This window comes from Haliaeetus albicilla, chromosome 6 (genome assembly GCF_947461875.1).
Source record: "Haliaeetus albicilla chromosome 6, bHalAlb1.1, whole genome shotgun sequence".
Classification (NCBI taxonomy): Eukaryota; Metazoa; Chordata; class Aves; order Accipitriformes; family Accipitridae; genus Haliaeetus; species Haliaeetus albicilla.
Genome location: NC_091488.1, coordinates 45,508,839 through 45,524,878, shown reverse-complemented (window position 1 = coordinate 45,524,878; position 16,040 = coordinate 45,508,839). Strand labels below are relative to the sequence as shown.

At 38.5% G+C, this 16,040-nt stretch overlaps 1 protein-coding gene across 1 annotated transcript in view; it reads left to right on the top strand.

Annotated features, from left to right (window-relative positions):
- Positions 1–16,040, top strand: part of SPAG17 (sperm associated antigen 17) — a 91,806-nt gene that overhangs the window by 53,620 nt on the left and 22,146 nt on the right. The window contains exons 25-32 of the mRNA XM_069784734.1: positions 3,789–3,909; positions 5,803–6,176; positions 7,807–7,936; positions 9,521–9,741; positions 10,029–10,173; positions 11,331–11,485; positions 13,371–13,547; positions 15,717–15,844. Coding sequence (XP_069640835.1) covers positions 3,789–3,909; positions 5,803–6,176; positions 7,807–7,936; positions 9,521–9,741; positions 10,029–10,173; positions 11,331–11,485; positions 13,371–13,547; positions 15,717–15,844 — 1,451 coding nt within the window. The remainder of the gene's footprint in view (positions 1–3,788; positions 3,910–5,802; positions 6,177–7,806; positions 7,937–9,520; positions 9,742–10,028; positions 10,174–11,330; positions 11,486–13,370; positions 13,548–15,716; positions 15,845–16,040) is intronic.

Sequence of the window (16,040 nt, the reverse complement as noted above, 5' to 3'; positions counted from 1 at the left end):
TTTTTAGTTTAACCCAAGTAGGAGAACTTTTCTGTGCTTTCCAAAACCTGTATTGGGAGGTCTAACCAACCGGTAAATTAGTGGAGACAGTTTTGCAAAAGCTTGCTCTGCAGTTTGGTCTTTCCAGCTGATCATGGGCCAGGGACCAGCAACTTGAGGAAGTGACTTTTGCCTGTAACTTAAGTACTTCTATCACAGGACAGGTCTTTGGAAAGGATGGATGACATTTCAAAAGCAGACTCTGAATTTCTATTATGGAATACTTAGCGCAGAGTAATACAGGAATTACAGGATCATGTGCCTCAGAAATGCACAGCATTTAATTTTGAACACCTTCCACAGAGCTCTATGAGAAGCTTTTTGGCATTAAAACATGAGCAGGGGAGGCCATATCAGTTCAGGAATGGGTCACAGCTCCCCTCTGCAAAATGACTAGCCTAGATTATTTCAGGTCATTAGCTAACTATTGGCAGAATACTGTAGGCAACCACAGGAGGTTTGTTTGGTCCAGTGATCTCGCAGATCAGCCAGAGTATGAGTTACATGAAAAGTTGTCAAAGAAGTATGGGAGGCAATATTAGCAGGGTGGTGGAAGAGGATGCAAGAGTTTTCTATTTGAGATGATTTAACCTCTTTTCTTTTTTGACACTGTTTTCTCCAACCAGCAGTGTCCCAGAAACGGACACAATTAAAATACAAAACAAACTCTGAGAGAAGGACAGAAATGAACATGAATAGTGCTGAGAACCAATTTAGTTACAACCTTCAGTTTAGGAAAGGACAGTCTTCTGAATGTAGGCATAATCAGAACACAAAGCAGTGAGGTCCATAAACAGTTCCATGTAACACTAATGCTCTAAAATATACTGTCTGGGATAATTCTTTAATGGCAGTTATGATAAAAAAGCTATCCTTTTTAACCTGATCGAGTTACAAAAAAGTAGCATTTCTAGATAATGTGCTTGTTAAATGTGGTTCTTAATATCTTTCCAGACTAACTGCAAAATTATTTGAAGCATATAGTAGTGTGTTTTAATTTTCCTCCTACTTGGTTCCATCTTTAATCAAGTATGGCTGAAATGATGAAGAAAGAACTGCTGGTTCTTCTCTCTCTTATGTTCTGCTTCTTCCGTAGGCTGGTGGGTGATATGTAAAGAACATGAGTGGCACCAGGTCTGCCATCTTTTCCTGCACTGTTTTCTCTTTTGTCCTGTTCCTCAGAATTTCTCCATGGAAAATTAATAGTAGTTCATCCAACTGTGGTGGCTTCCAATTCCAGAGGCATTTCATGAAACTCTACTTCAGTTCTTGCTACCATTTTCTAGGGCACTGCCCTGAAAAGGTTCACCACCTTCTGGTCTAAAGATCTGAATGTTTCCTTTTCAGAACTATGTCTTGGAAAACTGTTTTTTTTCTCTACTCTGGTTACTTTTGGCCACTTCTCTCAAAATCACTCTTGCTATGCCCTCATCAGAGGCTTGTGAGTTATCTTCTCAGCTACCTTGGCAAGGGAGGTTGAATGGAGATCATAATTCTTTTGACAGAGCTGAGCTGAACTGTTCAAAGAGGTAGATTGGGCAATATGGAAATGGGGGGTTAAATGCAGTGCAGGTTTATTAGAAACAGGAGATTGCTTGTAATGGAAGCTACTGAGAGGAGAGAGTAATAAGAAAGACAAGAATGAACACATACTTGAGAGTTGTAAAAATAGCCTTGGAAGACTCTCTAAACACGATGTACCTATGCTGCTTCTGTGGTACCTAGTGGATGAAGTAGTGCTGTGGCTTTTGTTTCAACAGGGGTTCTGTCCATACCCACAGAAAGTCCTGCTGACCTAATTTCAACAAGTTTAGTTAGGTATTTAAAGAGCATGAGCACAGAAAGTGGTGTAGGGAGTTGTCAAACAGCACTCAGCATAACATACAGCAATTGTGTGGCACAAATGAAGCCTATACAAACAAATATTCCTACCATTAAAATTCTGTCAGGAGGACATCTAAGTTCCTCCTCTTCTTCCAGAAAGCGTTTTACTATTTGGTTTAGAATGTCTTCAGACAGAGAATATCCATATTAGTGCATGCAGCACCCAGCTGTGTGAGTCTGCAAGTATTTTGGAGGACAGGATTACAATCCGAAGTGAACTTGACAAATTCACATGGACATGGTCTGTAAAATGGGATGCAATTCAGTAAGAATAAGTGCTAGGTTCTACAGTTACATATGAATAATCAGTATATATCTACAGAATGGGTAACAGTTCTGTCAATAGCAGTTCTACAGAGAAAGGTCTGAGTTGCAATGGATCACAAGCTATACATAAGTCAACGATGCCATCTTGCTGTGAGAAGGGCAAAGACGACATTGAAGTGAATAAAGAGGAGTATAGCCTGCTAAATCTGTGAAGTTATTTTCCGTTCAGGGCTGGTAGGGCCTCGTTTGAAGTACTGTGTCCAGTTATGGGTACTGCACTGCAAGAAAAATGTGGGCCGCACTGGTGAGTTTTAAGGAAAGCACCGAGAAGGATCAGAGGTCTAGAAAACTTGACGTGTGGGGAAAGATTAAAAGGCTTGGTTTGGGTTGGTGTGATCCAGAGTTGAGAGACAGAATACCCTTCTGTAAGGAGCTAAAGGGACACCATCATCTCTTATGCTAGCCCATATAATCAGAAGAAATAATTAGAAGTAAACTAATTTTCTGCAAGAGAGATTCAGGCTAACCAATAGGAAAATGTCAGTAAGGTTAATCAAGGTAAAGCACTGGAATAGTTTGCCAGGAAACCTCCAGCCCTGGAAATTTTTAGAATTGGTTACATTAACAGTTTTCTCTAATGATATAGGTATACTTGATTATATTTTTTACCATTAGGGATAAGTAGATGACAACTGAGGGTTGCTTCTGCCCTATTCTGTGACTTCTACCCTGTGATCCTGTGACTGCGATCTTAGGGTATTGAGAGTAGCCTTAATTACCCAGTAATATGATGTAATGTAACCATAAAATGTACAGCTTACTTTATGCTGAAAAACAGGTGGCAAAACATCTGCCAATTTTTCCCTATATTTCTATTCCTAAAAATCAAGAATATGGGGTAATACCAGGACAAGTTCTCTCTGTTACCTCTGTCTGCAGCCCAAAACTGTATTCACCTTGTGACTACAGGCATAGTGTAGTTCATTGTCACATAATTTGGGGGGGGGGGATGACGACATCAAAGGGTCCATTGCTGTATTTTTTCCAAATGTTCCAGGGTCTTTTGACATTCCTTAGGTCAGCCTCATCTTTTCTAGTCATCAAAACAGTTTCCACTACAGAGCAGTGCAAAGAGGATTACGGGTCATGACTCCCAAACATTCCTCCCTGTCTCCTTCTCAAGTCAGTGCTGCATTTGCAGCAGACTGCTCTACTTCTCTTTTGTATTCTTTTAATGGTTATAAGTAAAATAACTGATGTGCAACTTCAAGAATTATTTCATGCTCCTCTGCTTCACATTATCCGTTTATTGTCATCTCATCTTGACACTGTGCACAAGATAGCATAATGACTCAGCAAAATGAATGGTTAGGAAGGGTTGTTCTTCAAGGGTTAACAAAGAGGAATGAAAGAAGATAGTGTAGTCAAAGAAAATAAGCTAATGTTTCCACTTCAGAATCCATAAATTCTCAAAATGTTAAAAATGAGAAAGCACTTTTTTTTTCAAATGTCTTGTTACAACTGACATCTGTAATCTATTTTTTTTTCTGTATTCTTTTAAAATGTGGAATAAAACTAATTCACATTTTGTTTTGTAGATGGAAATGGAAGAATCAGCTTCCCAAACACAAGTGATGTCAAATGCTCGTGCTTTCCCAAGTTTGAACGTCTCCTGTCCCAATGGACTAGTATTAACTTTCCTTGGTGAAAGTTTTGGAGGTTAGTTTTCTGAGCCACTGCAAAGTAAGGAATTTAAAAGAAGTTAAAATTACAGAAGAAAATTATTTCTGCCTTGGTGGGTTTAGATGTAACAATATGAATTTTTTTAAGGTCTCAGATTGCTAAGTCTATCATAATGTCTATTTAATAGTATTTGCAACATAAATAATGTCTTTTAATTCAAAAAAATGTAAAATCTAGAATTGCAAGTTGTTGGACGTAACAGATTGGGGGCAGGGAAGCAGCAACCCTAAAAAGCACTTGGGAGTCATGTTGGATAATCAGTTGAATATGCATGTATATTGGAATACTAAAGAAAAATTAGTAAATTCAATTCATAAATGCATATGTATCGAGGAATCTTGAGTGACAACAGGAAGATTATGTTACCTGTACGTGCACCTCCTTTGGAATCGTATGTATTGTTCTTAAATCCACAAGACAAGATGTTCATATTTTGAATGATTCAGGGAAGAGTGACAGGAATTATTAAAGCATTGAAAGATGTATCTTATAGTGAGCTCATGTCAGCAGAGAACTCAATTTAGTTACCAAAATACAGGTCAAAGGTGTGACTGGTGCCAGTCTGGAAGTACAAGAAAACAGAATTTTGGTGATAGCTTGTAAACACAGTATACAAAAGTATTACAGATTTCAGGGCTTGGAAATGAAAAGATTTAAGTTATACTCATTTTTTAATGGTAAGAATGATTAGCAAAACTAACCCACACTGTGATGGACTCTCTGCTACTGGATATTTTACAATCGGGTTTTGTTGCCTTTCTAAAAGATATGATCAGTTTCAGACAGGAATTATTTCACGTAAGTCCTTTGGTTTATGCCATCCAGTACATATAGAGAAAATGGTCCTAATAAACCTTTCTGCCCTTATTGTTATGGGTTATATAGATATTTAAAAGTGTCTGTGCCTGATGTATCCTTCTGCAATGATTCCGTTTCCCAGTGTTTTTGAAAACCAGCATGAGGTTCATCTTTGCATACTGTAAATCTCAGGGTTTTGTAGTCATGCCATTAGGTTTTGAAGCAGACAAATGTGAATTTTGTTGTTGTCATTGGGTCAATTTTAAAAAGAGCCACCCACAGATTTCAATTAATACCTATGTACAACAAATCTGTCCAGCCCAGGCTGTACTGGAGATACTGAGTATGTGACAATAGGTCAGCACAGCTAGCTGCAGAGGTGCCCACATCCAGGAATAAACCAGATTTATTACACACACCAAGTACATGCTAGCAGTAATTCCAACACATCCTATGTGTGAGCTGTTGCATAAAAACCAGCAGAATTATTTGTCATCCTGGCAACTGATGAAACAACATATCTCTTAGAAACCAGCCAAGTGGTAAGCCCAGTATATATAAATTAATTAAAAAAATCAGAAATTTGTATCAAATAGCATTAATAAATATAGTTTGGTACACAAGGATCCAGCACAAATTTATAATCATGTGAGAGAGGAATGTCTTGATTTATTTTTTTTGGCCACATAGACCTGAATTGCTAGTAAAAGCTTCCCTCATTTTTCTTCTTGGACATCTCTCTCCTTTTCATTTCAAAATCATAGAATCATTGAACAGCCCAGGTTGGAAGGGACCTAGAAAGATCATCTGGTCCAATCTTTTGTGGGAAAGGGAGCCTAGATGAGATTATCCAGCACCCTGTCCAATTGCATCTCGAAAACCTCCAGCAATGGGGTCTCTACTCTGAAAAACAGAGTCTGTCCCTTACTCTGCAGATTACAGAGGAAGCCAGGGAGGGTTAGCCTTACTCACCTAAATTTGTATACCTCCTATAGACACCATGATGCTGGGGGTTTAACACTGTTTGAATGTGTGCTACGCAGTATTAATTAATTCAGAATTTGTTTTCAGATTTGAAAGGTGAAGCCACTACAGCTGAAGCTAAGAAAGAGGTGGTAAAAAAGAGGGAGGCTGAAACAGATGAAGCCAAGGAAGAGGAGTTTGGAAAAGGTGAGGCCAAAGCAAATAAAGCAAAAGAGGAAGAGGTTATGGAAAGTGGAGAGAAGGAACATGAGGTTACAGAAGGTGAAATAAAGCATGAAGACACCAAAAGAGAACAGGCCAAGCAGCCTACTCCGGATATTTTGGTTAGACAGAGTTATCCCCAAAAGGTAAAGAACTCTCATCTCTATATGTCTGTGGCAAGGCAAACAGAACAAGAGGTGTCAAGAGTCATCACCAGTCAAGGAACTGTCATAAAGTACATGATGGATGGATCTACCCAGGTATGTTTAGTAGAATTCATTGAAAGCAGCCTGCATGTGTGATTACGCTTGAACTTGTGCTTGTCAACTGAGATAGAGAAGTGTCCAGTTTGTAGATGGAGTTAACTAACCACTGAGTTATGTGGCCATGTCAAGACTAAAATGCACTTGGCTTTGTTCAGAATCAGAACTTAAGGCACATAGGGAGATTAAATGATGAAAACTTCAGGCATGTGAAGATTTTAGGCAACTTTGGGTTTAGGAAATAGCTGAATGTGGTTTTGAGAACTGCATTCCTGGATATAAACACCTAAAGTGTGGATTAGCTGGGCTTTGGGTATTTTTGGCAACAGAAAAGCATCCATATATTTTTTCAGTCATCTGAACAGACATATGGGATCCAGAAAGGACTTGAATTGTTCTTCAATCCTGCAGACACCTTTAGGTATCCTAAATTTTCATCGAAAAGACTTTATATTCCTAAGTACCTTCTTTGTTTACACATATTTAGGTTGTCTGGAGTTCTGGTTCCTTTTAGGTGCTATAGGCTAGATACCAACTTTGCAGATACTGTAATCAATCTACAAGCAACTCTCTTTTTAAAGTGTAAGACTGTATGTGTAGTTCACAAACAGGTGAAAAGAGGAGTCATCTGTTTTGACTTGGAAACTGTCAAAATAATTCCTTATTTCCTCAAGTTTTTCTTCTAAGTGGACCACAACTCCTAGTACAAGTTATTTACATTCATTCATTACATTAGATCTTAAACTATTTAGCCAGGATTTCTGAGAAACTTACCCATTTCAGAAATATGCAAAGGAGCTAGCTGCTCTATGTCTATATATTCTCAACATACTTTTTCCTGACAGAAGAATATAGATCTTAATGTGCCTACCATGATTGTACCATAGTCTTTGTATAAGCACTTTATGAGTGCATCCTTCTTTATATTAACTCAATGTTTGTGACTCATCAAGAATATATTGCATATAGATAAGCATTCAAAAAAGAATAAATTGTTAATTACCTTACAGTAACTGTAACTCTTGAGATGTTTCTATATGTTGTCCATTTGTTTTCCACATTGTACCATCTTTTCCCTAGAATATCTGTACTGTAAATGAATTCAGGGATGATTGTTCCCTGCCACACAGGGAACATGCATATTAAGAGTTGAGTGTAATGGACAATAGATCTCAGAAACCAGCTATAATAAGATAAATAACCATGACTTCTTTTTGTTAGCTGTCTTGATAGCTAAAAAATTAACAGCAATCCTAGACATGTGGAATACCTGAATACAGATCAATATGGTGATACAAATGCATTACCACTGCAACGAAAAAAAAATCATCAACCTTTGACCACTTAAATAGTCAAAGAATAATCTTTACTGTTTACTTTTATAATGCCTATTTGTTACTAAATAGAGTCCCCGTTAATTATATACGTCAACTACAGCAATTAGCAGTCCTTTCTTTTTGAGATAGCTTCTTTATTTCTTATATTCATTCTGAGAGTCTTTTACTTTCCTCCACCCCCATCACCCACAATATTCTAGTGACTATTGCATTTGCAACACATTCTTTTGAGACTTTCTATTGGTAGTTGAAGTGATTTTTAACCTCTAGTATGTCCTTGATTGCTGTAGATTCTGTTTGCTGATGGCACAGTGAGTAGGAGTCCTGATTCTGGTCCTGTCCTACCACCACCTACAATTCCAGATAACATGCAACTGTTACCAGAATCAGAGCCTTCACCTGAGACCAGCACTAAGAAAGGTAACATTTCCAGTGTTTTGGACACATTTAAAGTTAGCAGGGATGATGATACTTAACAAAGGGCATATTTCTTTAGTCTGAAAATTCTGCTAGTGTGAAAATGCAATTTTATCTGTACTCAGCTGCTGCACACTACTAATTTGTTACCTTCATATCAAATAATTTCTCTCCTACTCCAGTTTTATTTTTCCTCTAACATGCTAGGACTGTAATAAGGATAAGGGTGGGTAAGATCTACATCAGTAGCAGAGCGATTCAACACAAAGTATTTTAAAAGAAATCCTTGTAGCTACACTAGTGTCAAATCCTTACTTATGTGTTACACAGTTTTTAGTTTTGGCATTGAGAAATGCTTCTCTCACAAAGGACTTACTGTATTTTTCTTTCTCGTTGTATGTATTCCAAGGCACCTACTATTGGTCATTATTAATTGGTTGTATGGACTTGTGGTCTGTCCCAATATAACCATTCTCACGTTATTGTGTTTGGCCGAGAAAGAACCAAATAACAGTTTACTTCATACCTCAGTGTAGTCCGAGACCACTGTCAGTGCTCCTTAGTCCAAAGAATAATTATGACTTCTCATAATATTAACATATAATTTAATGGATGTATGTGAATAAAAATTGCTGCCAAAGAGAAAAGTCTTTTAAAAAAGAGACTTTCAAGCCCAATCTTTGTTCTGAGGATATTCCTTAGGATAATTGGAAGGATATTTGAGAACTTCCCTGACAAACCAGCTTCTAATTTTCAGTCTCAGTATCTGTGGCCAGTGTATATGCTTCATTCCTTATCCTTTATTTATGATCACTTCCCCCCGCCCCCCCTGACTTTTTCTCTCCACTGCCATAGTCTTGACAAATTTATAGTGAAAAGTTTCATCTCTCTTTGGCTTCCCCCCCCGCCCCCCAGGATGTATATGCTGTAAGCCTTTTAGGCTTCTCTCTGAACTATGCTGTTGTCTTTTGTATACTTTTAGTCTAAGTTCCTTTTCTTGAATATGGGAGACCAGAGTTCTCTATCACATTCTTAATAAGATCTCTCCAATTCCCTTTCACAACTGAATCGCCATCCTTTTCTTCTGATATACCATAGGATTGTGTTTGCCTTTTTGTCACCGTATTTTCACACTGGTAACTTGTGTTCAGGTCTGTCTTTTCTTCTACTGTTGGAAACTTGTCTGAAGCATAAATTATTTTTATTCCTTTTTGCATTAAATTTCATTCTAATGGGGTGTATCATCATATTACTTCAATCTTCAGGCTCGTGGGGCAGTTTTGGATGCCTTCTTTCTGTAATCCATTCAGATTTTCTTCTGCGTTGATAGTCCCTTCCAAAGTCTTGTCATAATCAGGTGTCATTAGCATGCTGTTTACTTTTTCTGTGTCATTAATGAACACATTAAATAAGATTATTTCAAGGGCATGCCTTGAGTAACAGCACTTGTAATTGTCCTCCAGCCTGATAAATAGTTCTTCTTTCAATTCTGTCAAAACCAATACTCACAGAAACTCTTCACTTTCTTGATTTTGCCTTTTGCTTTAGAGAATGCCAAGTCTGATACAGAAGTTTTTGTTTCTGCAGGGAAAGGCAGTGACAGAAACAGCGTATCACACCCAAACAAGGATGAGTTCTTTGAAAATACTGTGCAGGGTCTGGTTAATTCTGAGCAACCTAAGGAGAACCCGGCAGGAACCTGGATAACAACTACGCCATCAGGCATTCGAGTGGGCACGGAGGGAGGAAAGAGAATGGATCTGAAACCAGTCTTAATCTATCAGGCAACTGACCCAGCTGATGGAACGGTATTACTATTTTTGTGTTACTATAGCACTGTTTACTAAGCTAAGAGACAGGGCTGGCATTGTATAAGTTGTAGGATTTGTTCTTTGAACATATATCCTACAGGTTGTCTTATTACACTGTTACTAATATAAAAGGTTTAGATTTTGAAGAAAATGCCCATCCTCGGTCTCTGGTAGATCAAGTTGCAGTAGTCTTCAGAGTTTCAGTACATAATGCCTTGTTTTACTGTTGTTGCTGTTACAATATCACAGAGCTAATATAAATGAGTATTCCTTCATTCTTTCAGGTAATGACTGTACGAGATGATGAAGTGATAATTGTTGAGAAGCTGGATGGCAGCAGAGTAGTAGATCATGCTGATGGTACTAGGATCACAACTTTTTATCAAAACTGTGAAGAACTTTTTGTACCAGAGGATAGTGAGGAAACAGGTAAAATCAAAAGGGGAGCACTTATCTCTGCTATATCTTGTGAAGCCGATAATTGTCAAAATATGCTAAAGAAGGCTCATACCAATAGCCTAGATAATAAATCCACTAGTGTAGTCTAGGCTTAGTTTGTCTGCTCTGTCTTTTTTTATTCAGTATTCAGGGCAAAAATTACATTGTAGCAAACAGGCAAATTTCCTTCTTTCCATGTATATACTTACGTGACCCACCTTCCCAATGAGACCACAAGTGCCTGAGTTCTAGTATGTTCGTTGCCTGCTCTCCACCTACTCTGATACAACAAGCAAGCTGACTTGAGTCTTAACCGAATAGGGTATAAGGACCAGGGCATCCTCATATTTCCCAGAGAGGCCATGGACTCACCAACCTTAGACGTATTCAAAATTTGATTGAATGTGGCCATGGAAAATGCCACACCTAGTAGAAGTGAAACTATATTCACCTGAAACAAGTGGGGCTAATGGTCATCTGTGTTTCTTCTGGCTGGCAGTATATTCTGTATGCTTAGTTCAGTTGCTGGCTAAGTTCTGTAATTAACATGAAGTATATATTTACTGTGTGGGTGTCAAGGACTGTTGTGTTCAAACACAGTAGAAAGTTCTGGTTGTGGAACACCTCTCTCTAGGGTTTTAAAAATCAAAACAATGACCTTGAACTGGTCTGCCTGTTCAGTGGGAAGGCAATTAACATACAGATTAACATAACCAGATTAACATACCGGTTTGATTTGTTTTCCCTGACTTCTGCTGCTGAAAAGGAATTTCTTCACATCTTAGAGCTTGTATCACAGGCCTAAAAAATTTCAGTGGTCCAACTTGTATGTTACAAATATCCAGATCATTATGGTTAGTACTGTACTTGATAAATTAGAGAGTACTCTCCTGACCACACCAGCTACAGATGGGTACAGACTTTTTTTTTGCTGTTGGATTTTCCTATATTCAGTGCACAGTCCAAAAACTTGAATGTTGCATATTGTTCACCTAACATAAAATCATGTGATAAAGGATGTTATGAAATCTGAGGGTCTTTTACTGAGGAGATAAAGGTCCAGCCTTATGAGAGAAAAGGCAAATTGAATCCTAAGACTTTTCTATGGTTCATGTGCTCCTGCCTAGTTGTTCTGTATTAATTCTTAGATGAACCCTCGGAAGCCGTCACAAGGAAGGTGAAATGTATGCAAGTAGAGAATCCTGAGTTTGCTACTGTTATAATAAATTGTGAGGACGGTACCTGTTGTACCATCTTTGGAGATGGGACTTCTATTATAGCAAAGCCACAGGGAACATATCAGGTGGGAATTATTTTTAGTTTGTGACAGTGAAATGTATCATTATGTTCCAAGTTCCCTGCCATCAGCGTCTCTCACCTTGACTATTTTAACTCCCTTCTTTATAGCCTTCACAATTCCTATGATTCCATCTCTTTTGTACTCTGCCAATATTTAGATATTAGAGGTCCCAGTCAACTGGAAGCTGGCAAGTGTTGTCCCAATATTCAAGAAGGAAGACCCTGGTAATTACAGGCCTGTCAGTCTCACTTCAGTGCCTGGTAAAATTATAGAGAAGATTATTCTGGGAGTTACTGAAAAACACTTGAGAAACAATACAGTCATTGGTCATAGCCAGCATGGGTTCGCAAGGGGAAAGTCCTGCTTAACTAACTTAATTTCCTTTTATGACAATGTCACCCATCTAGTTGACCAAGGGAAGCCAGTAGATGTGGTTTTTTTATTTTAAGCAAAGCTTTTGATACTGTCTCTCACAGTATCCTTCTGGACCAAATGTCAAGCACACAGCTAGACAAGTCCATAATACGTTGAGTGAGCAACTGGCTGACAAGTCGGGCTCAAAGAGTTATAGTAAATAGGGTTGCATCAGGCTGGCAGCCAGTCACCAGTGGGGTTCCCCAGGGCTCAGTTTTGGGGCCAATGGTCTTTAATGTTTTTATTAAATCATCTGGACACAGGAATCAAATGTACATTAAGTTTGATGATGATACTAAACTAGGAGGAGCTGTGGACTCCCTTGAGGGTGGAGAGGCCTCACAGACAGATCTGGATAGACTAGAGAGCTGGGCAATCACCAACTGTATGACATTTAACAAGAGCAAGTGCCGGATTCTCCACCTGAGATGGGATAATCCTGGTTATGCATACAAATTGGGGGACGAGAGGCTGGGGAGCAGTGCCGTGGAGAGAGATATAGGGCTTTGGGTAGATGGCAAGTTGAATATGAGTCAACAGTGTGCCCTGGCAGCCAAAAGGACCATGTTCTGGGGTGCATCAAGCAGAGCATCACTAGCCGGTCAAGGGAGGTGATTGTCCCACTCTACACTGCACTGGTGCAGCCCCACCTCAAGTTCTGTGTGCAGTTTTGGGCGCCCTGAGTATAAGAAGGACATCAGACTATTAGAGTGTGTCCAGAGAAGGGCAACCAAGATGGTTCAAGGTCTTGAGCGCAAGACTTACAAGGAGCAGCTGAGGCGATTTGGTTTGTTCAGCTTGGAGAAGAGAAGGCTGAGGGGTGACCTCATCATTGGGGGGTGACCTCATCGTTGGGGGGTGACCTCATCACAGTTTACACCTTCCTGAAGGGGGACAGTGGAGGGGGAGGTGCTGATGTCCTCTTTCTGGTGACCAGCAATAGGACACGAGGAAATGGAATGAAGCTGCATCAGGGGAAGTTCAGACTGAATGTTAGGAAAAGGCTCTTCACTGAGAGGGTGATCGGTCACTGGAACAGGCTCCCCAGGAAAGTAGTCATGGCACCAAGCCTGTCAGAGTTCAAGGAGTGTCTGGATGATGCTTTTAGTCATATCATTGAGTTTTAGGTAGTCCTGAGAGGAGCAGGGAGTTGGACTCAGTGATCCTTATGTGTCCCTTCCAACTTGAGATATTCTACGATTCTATGATACTTCCTCAAAACTGTATAGTATATTTAAATCACAAGCTAAAATTTCCTGAAGTTAAAGAAAATATTACAGAGACTAACATCAGCCTAACTCCTGGACCTCATCTTCCTTCTTTCTCTCCCTCTAGTCCTTCAAAACTGGATGATTCAGTAGTAAAGGTCTGAGAGCTCTCCTCTTGATTTGCATCTATTGTTCGTTTTCATGGTACCTCTAAACTGAAGATTTCACCTTTCAAGACTGAATCTCTTCCCTTCTTACTGTGATAGGTTTTACCCAAGAAGACAAGCTCTCTTTTCATTGATGAAGATTGCTCAGCAGTTTATACCCATGAAGTTTACAATTTCATCAGCAAGAAAGAAGAGAAACAAGCAGGGAGATACATTATGAAACACACTTCTAGCACTATTTGTGAGATGATGGATCCCGAAGGAAATCTTTTTAAGGTAAAATACATGGAAAGGAACAAGTTTCTGCATTTTAAGTAATTTTTATCTTATAAACACCTCTCAAAGTCAACTTGTAGCCTTGTAGTACTTATTCTTAAAGTAGCTTAGCTAGCCAGAAGAAACAGTTCCTGAATCAGGTCTCTGAAATGTTCTTGAGGATGTGATGGGTTTCCCTGTTTTTGGTATTTCCCCCTTTTTAGAGAGGTTGAAATAAAACACATGGTCTACAGTTTACCTCACCTGTGAAGTTAACTTAATTAGCATGACTTGTCTTATAGCAAAAAGTCATCTCTGCAAATGAGGATTAAAAATGAGAGAGCATATTGGCTTTTCAGAAGGTCCGTAGAAACACTCTAATCTGCCTGGTAAGGCGAATATTGTTGTAAAAGGAATGATTCAGTCTTCTAAAGTCATACTGATTGTGCTGTGCTCCTTTTACACCTAAGAGACATTTTTGAGCTAGGTTAGTACTTAGTTTTGAGTTCAGGAAACATCATGTAAGTGTCTGTGACCTACATACTATTTTCTAATTAAAGGTTATAATTAAACATTCTAAGTGTGACATCCTTAGAGTATACTTTCTATTGTTGCAGTTGTAATCATTACCATTTTCCCAGATTCCTGTGAAACAGCACTGCGGTTCCGCTGGACGTATGCATTATAATAAAGTTTTAACTTCGTTTCCTAGGCTGAAGAAACAGTGCTTATATAAATCTATGCTATCTGTCACTCTCTCCCTAACAAATTTTGAACTGATCAACAGAGGGGTAGAAATTTCAAAGATAGCCAGTTCCTACAAAATCAGTGCAATTCAAAGCAGGCCAGAAGTTGCTTGGCATCGGAATCAGCACATCCTGCTTTTTCTCAGCTTATACGTAGGGAACAAGGGAAGAAGGTTGAGGCAGCCGTGGGGCAGTTGAACGTATTGTGGGAGTAGTGATCACAGGGGATATGGGGCAGTGTAGTAAGAAAGGTGAGATTAATGGTTAGTAGGGATGGCAACCAGGTACACGTGTAATAGCATTGGTTTTTCCTCTGTCCTAGTCACACCTGAGACTAGAGTGAAATGGGCATGGACTGGGTGTGGCAGATTCAGTTCATGGACCACCCTTTGAATCACTTTGGTTTAAACTGTATCTTCCAAAGGCAACTGTCCTTCAACTGACTATACTAAGAATTAGAGGCATTATTATACCTTGTGTGCATATGTTAATGGCATGTAAGTTAATCATCACGAGATGGAAATACTGTAGAAATTCACTCAGTATTATCATAAGATTATCTGAGACCATATTTTTAAAGTGAATAAATGCCTGAAAAGGGACCCCTCTATCCATATATACCTATATATATCTATACGTATATATAGGTAGATATATAATCTGTATCTATATCTATGTCTCTTCATATATCAACATGTATATAGATGTGTATATATTTATACATACATATATACACCAGGTATATGTAGGTGGATAGATAAACATATATATAATTTATATCTTATCGTATGTCAACATGTATATAAATGTGTGTATATATAGGGGTATATATTTATACATACATTCACCTATATACCTCTATATAGGTGAATATATACACACATGTATGTATATACACATTTATATATATACACACATTTATATGAGTATATATGTATGTCCTATGTAATTATTAACTAACATTATAGTGTATAGACAATTATGTATATATTTGTGTGTAGGTGTATATACATAGATACATATATACCTCACAGAGGTACATCAGTACCTGTCTGAGTATACAGTTACCTGGCTTGACCAGCAAGTGAGTATTTTTGTGTGAAGTTGCCTATTGATGCCTGCAGATATATATGTTGAAGATGGAATGTAAGCATGGATGGCCCCATTTGACAGCTAACAATCCTTGAGCATTTATTAAATACGAGCATGTGATATTAGCATTTATGATATAGCATGTCTTTCTAGAAGTGTTTGGTTTGATTTTTTCACTGCCTTTTCAGTTTTGGTCGTCTTTTCTTTTTCCTGTGAATTCCAGGTTGCTCAACCTGAAATATGTTTTTTCTGTCTCTTTCATTGGGCTAACTGTCATATTACAGTTCAGCAGGAAGTTACTATTTTAAATGTATCAAGTAACTCAAGTAATTTTATATAATTTCTATTACAGGTCATGGCTGATGGCAGCACATCTGTGTGTGTTCCTAGCATTGGCTCTCATGACAAGGAAGACAGAAGTTCAGCATCAGCACTCCCAGAAGTTAACAAACCTATCACTTATGATGAGCATGTCCCCAGGTAAACTGCACTGGATTCATAGGTTTACACTTTCTTTCTTCACTACACTGTATTTGTACAGGGTTTGTAGATTTGCGCTTCCTTTGTTCAGTACTCTGTATTTGCACATTTGATGTCGTTATTTTGGAGTTCCTTTTTCTTGCCACGTCATCACAGTACTTTTTCATTTTTGTCATCTGGAAAAGAATGCAGTTTG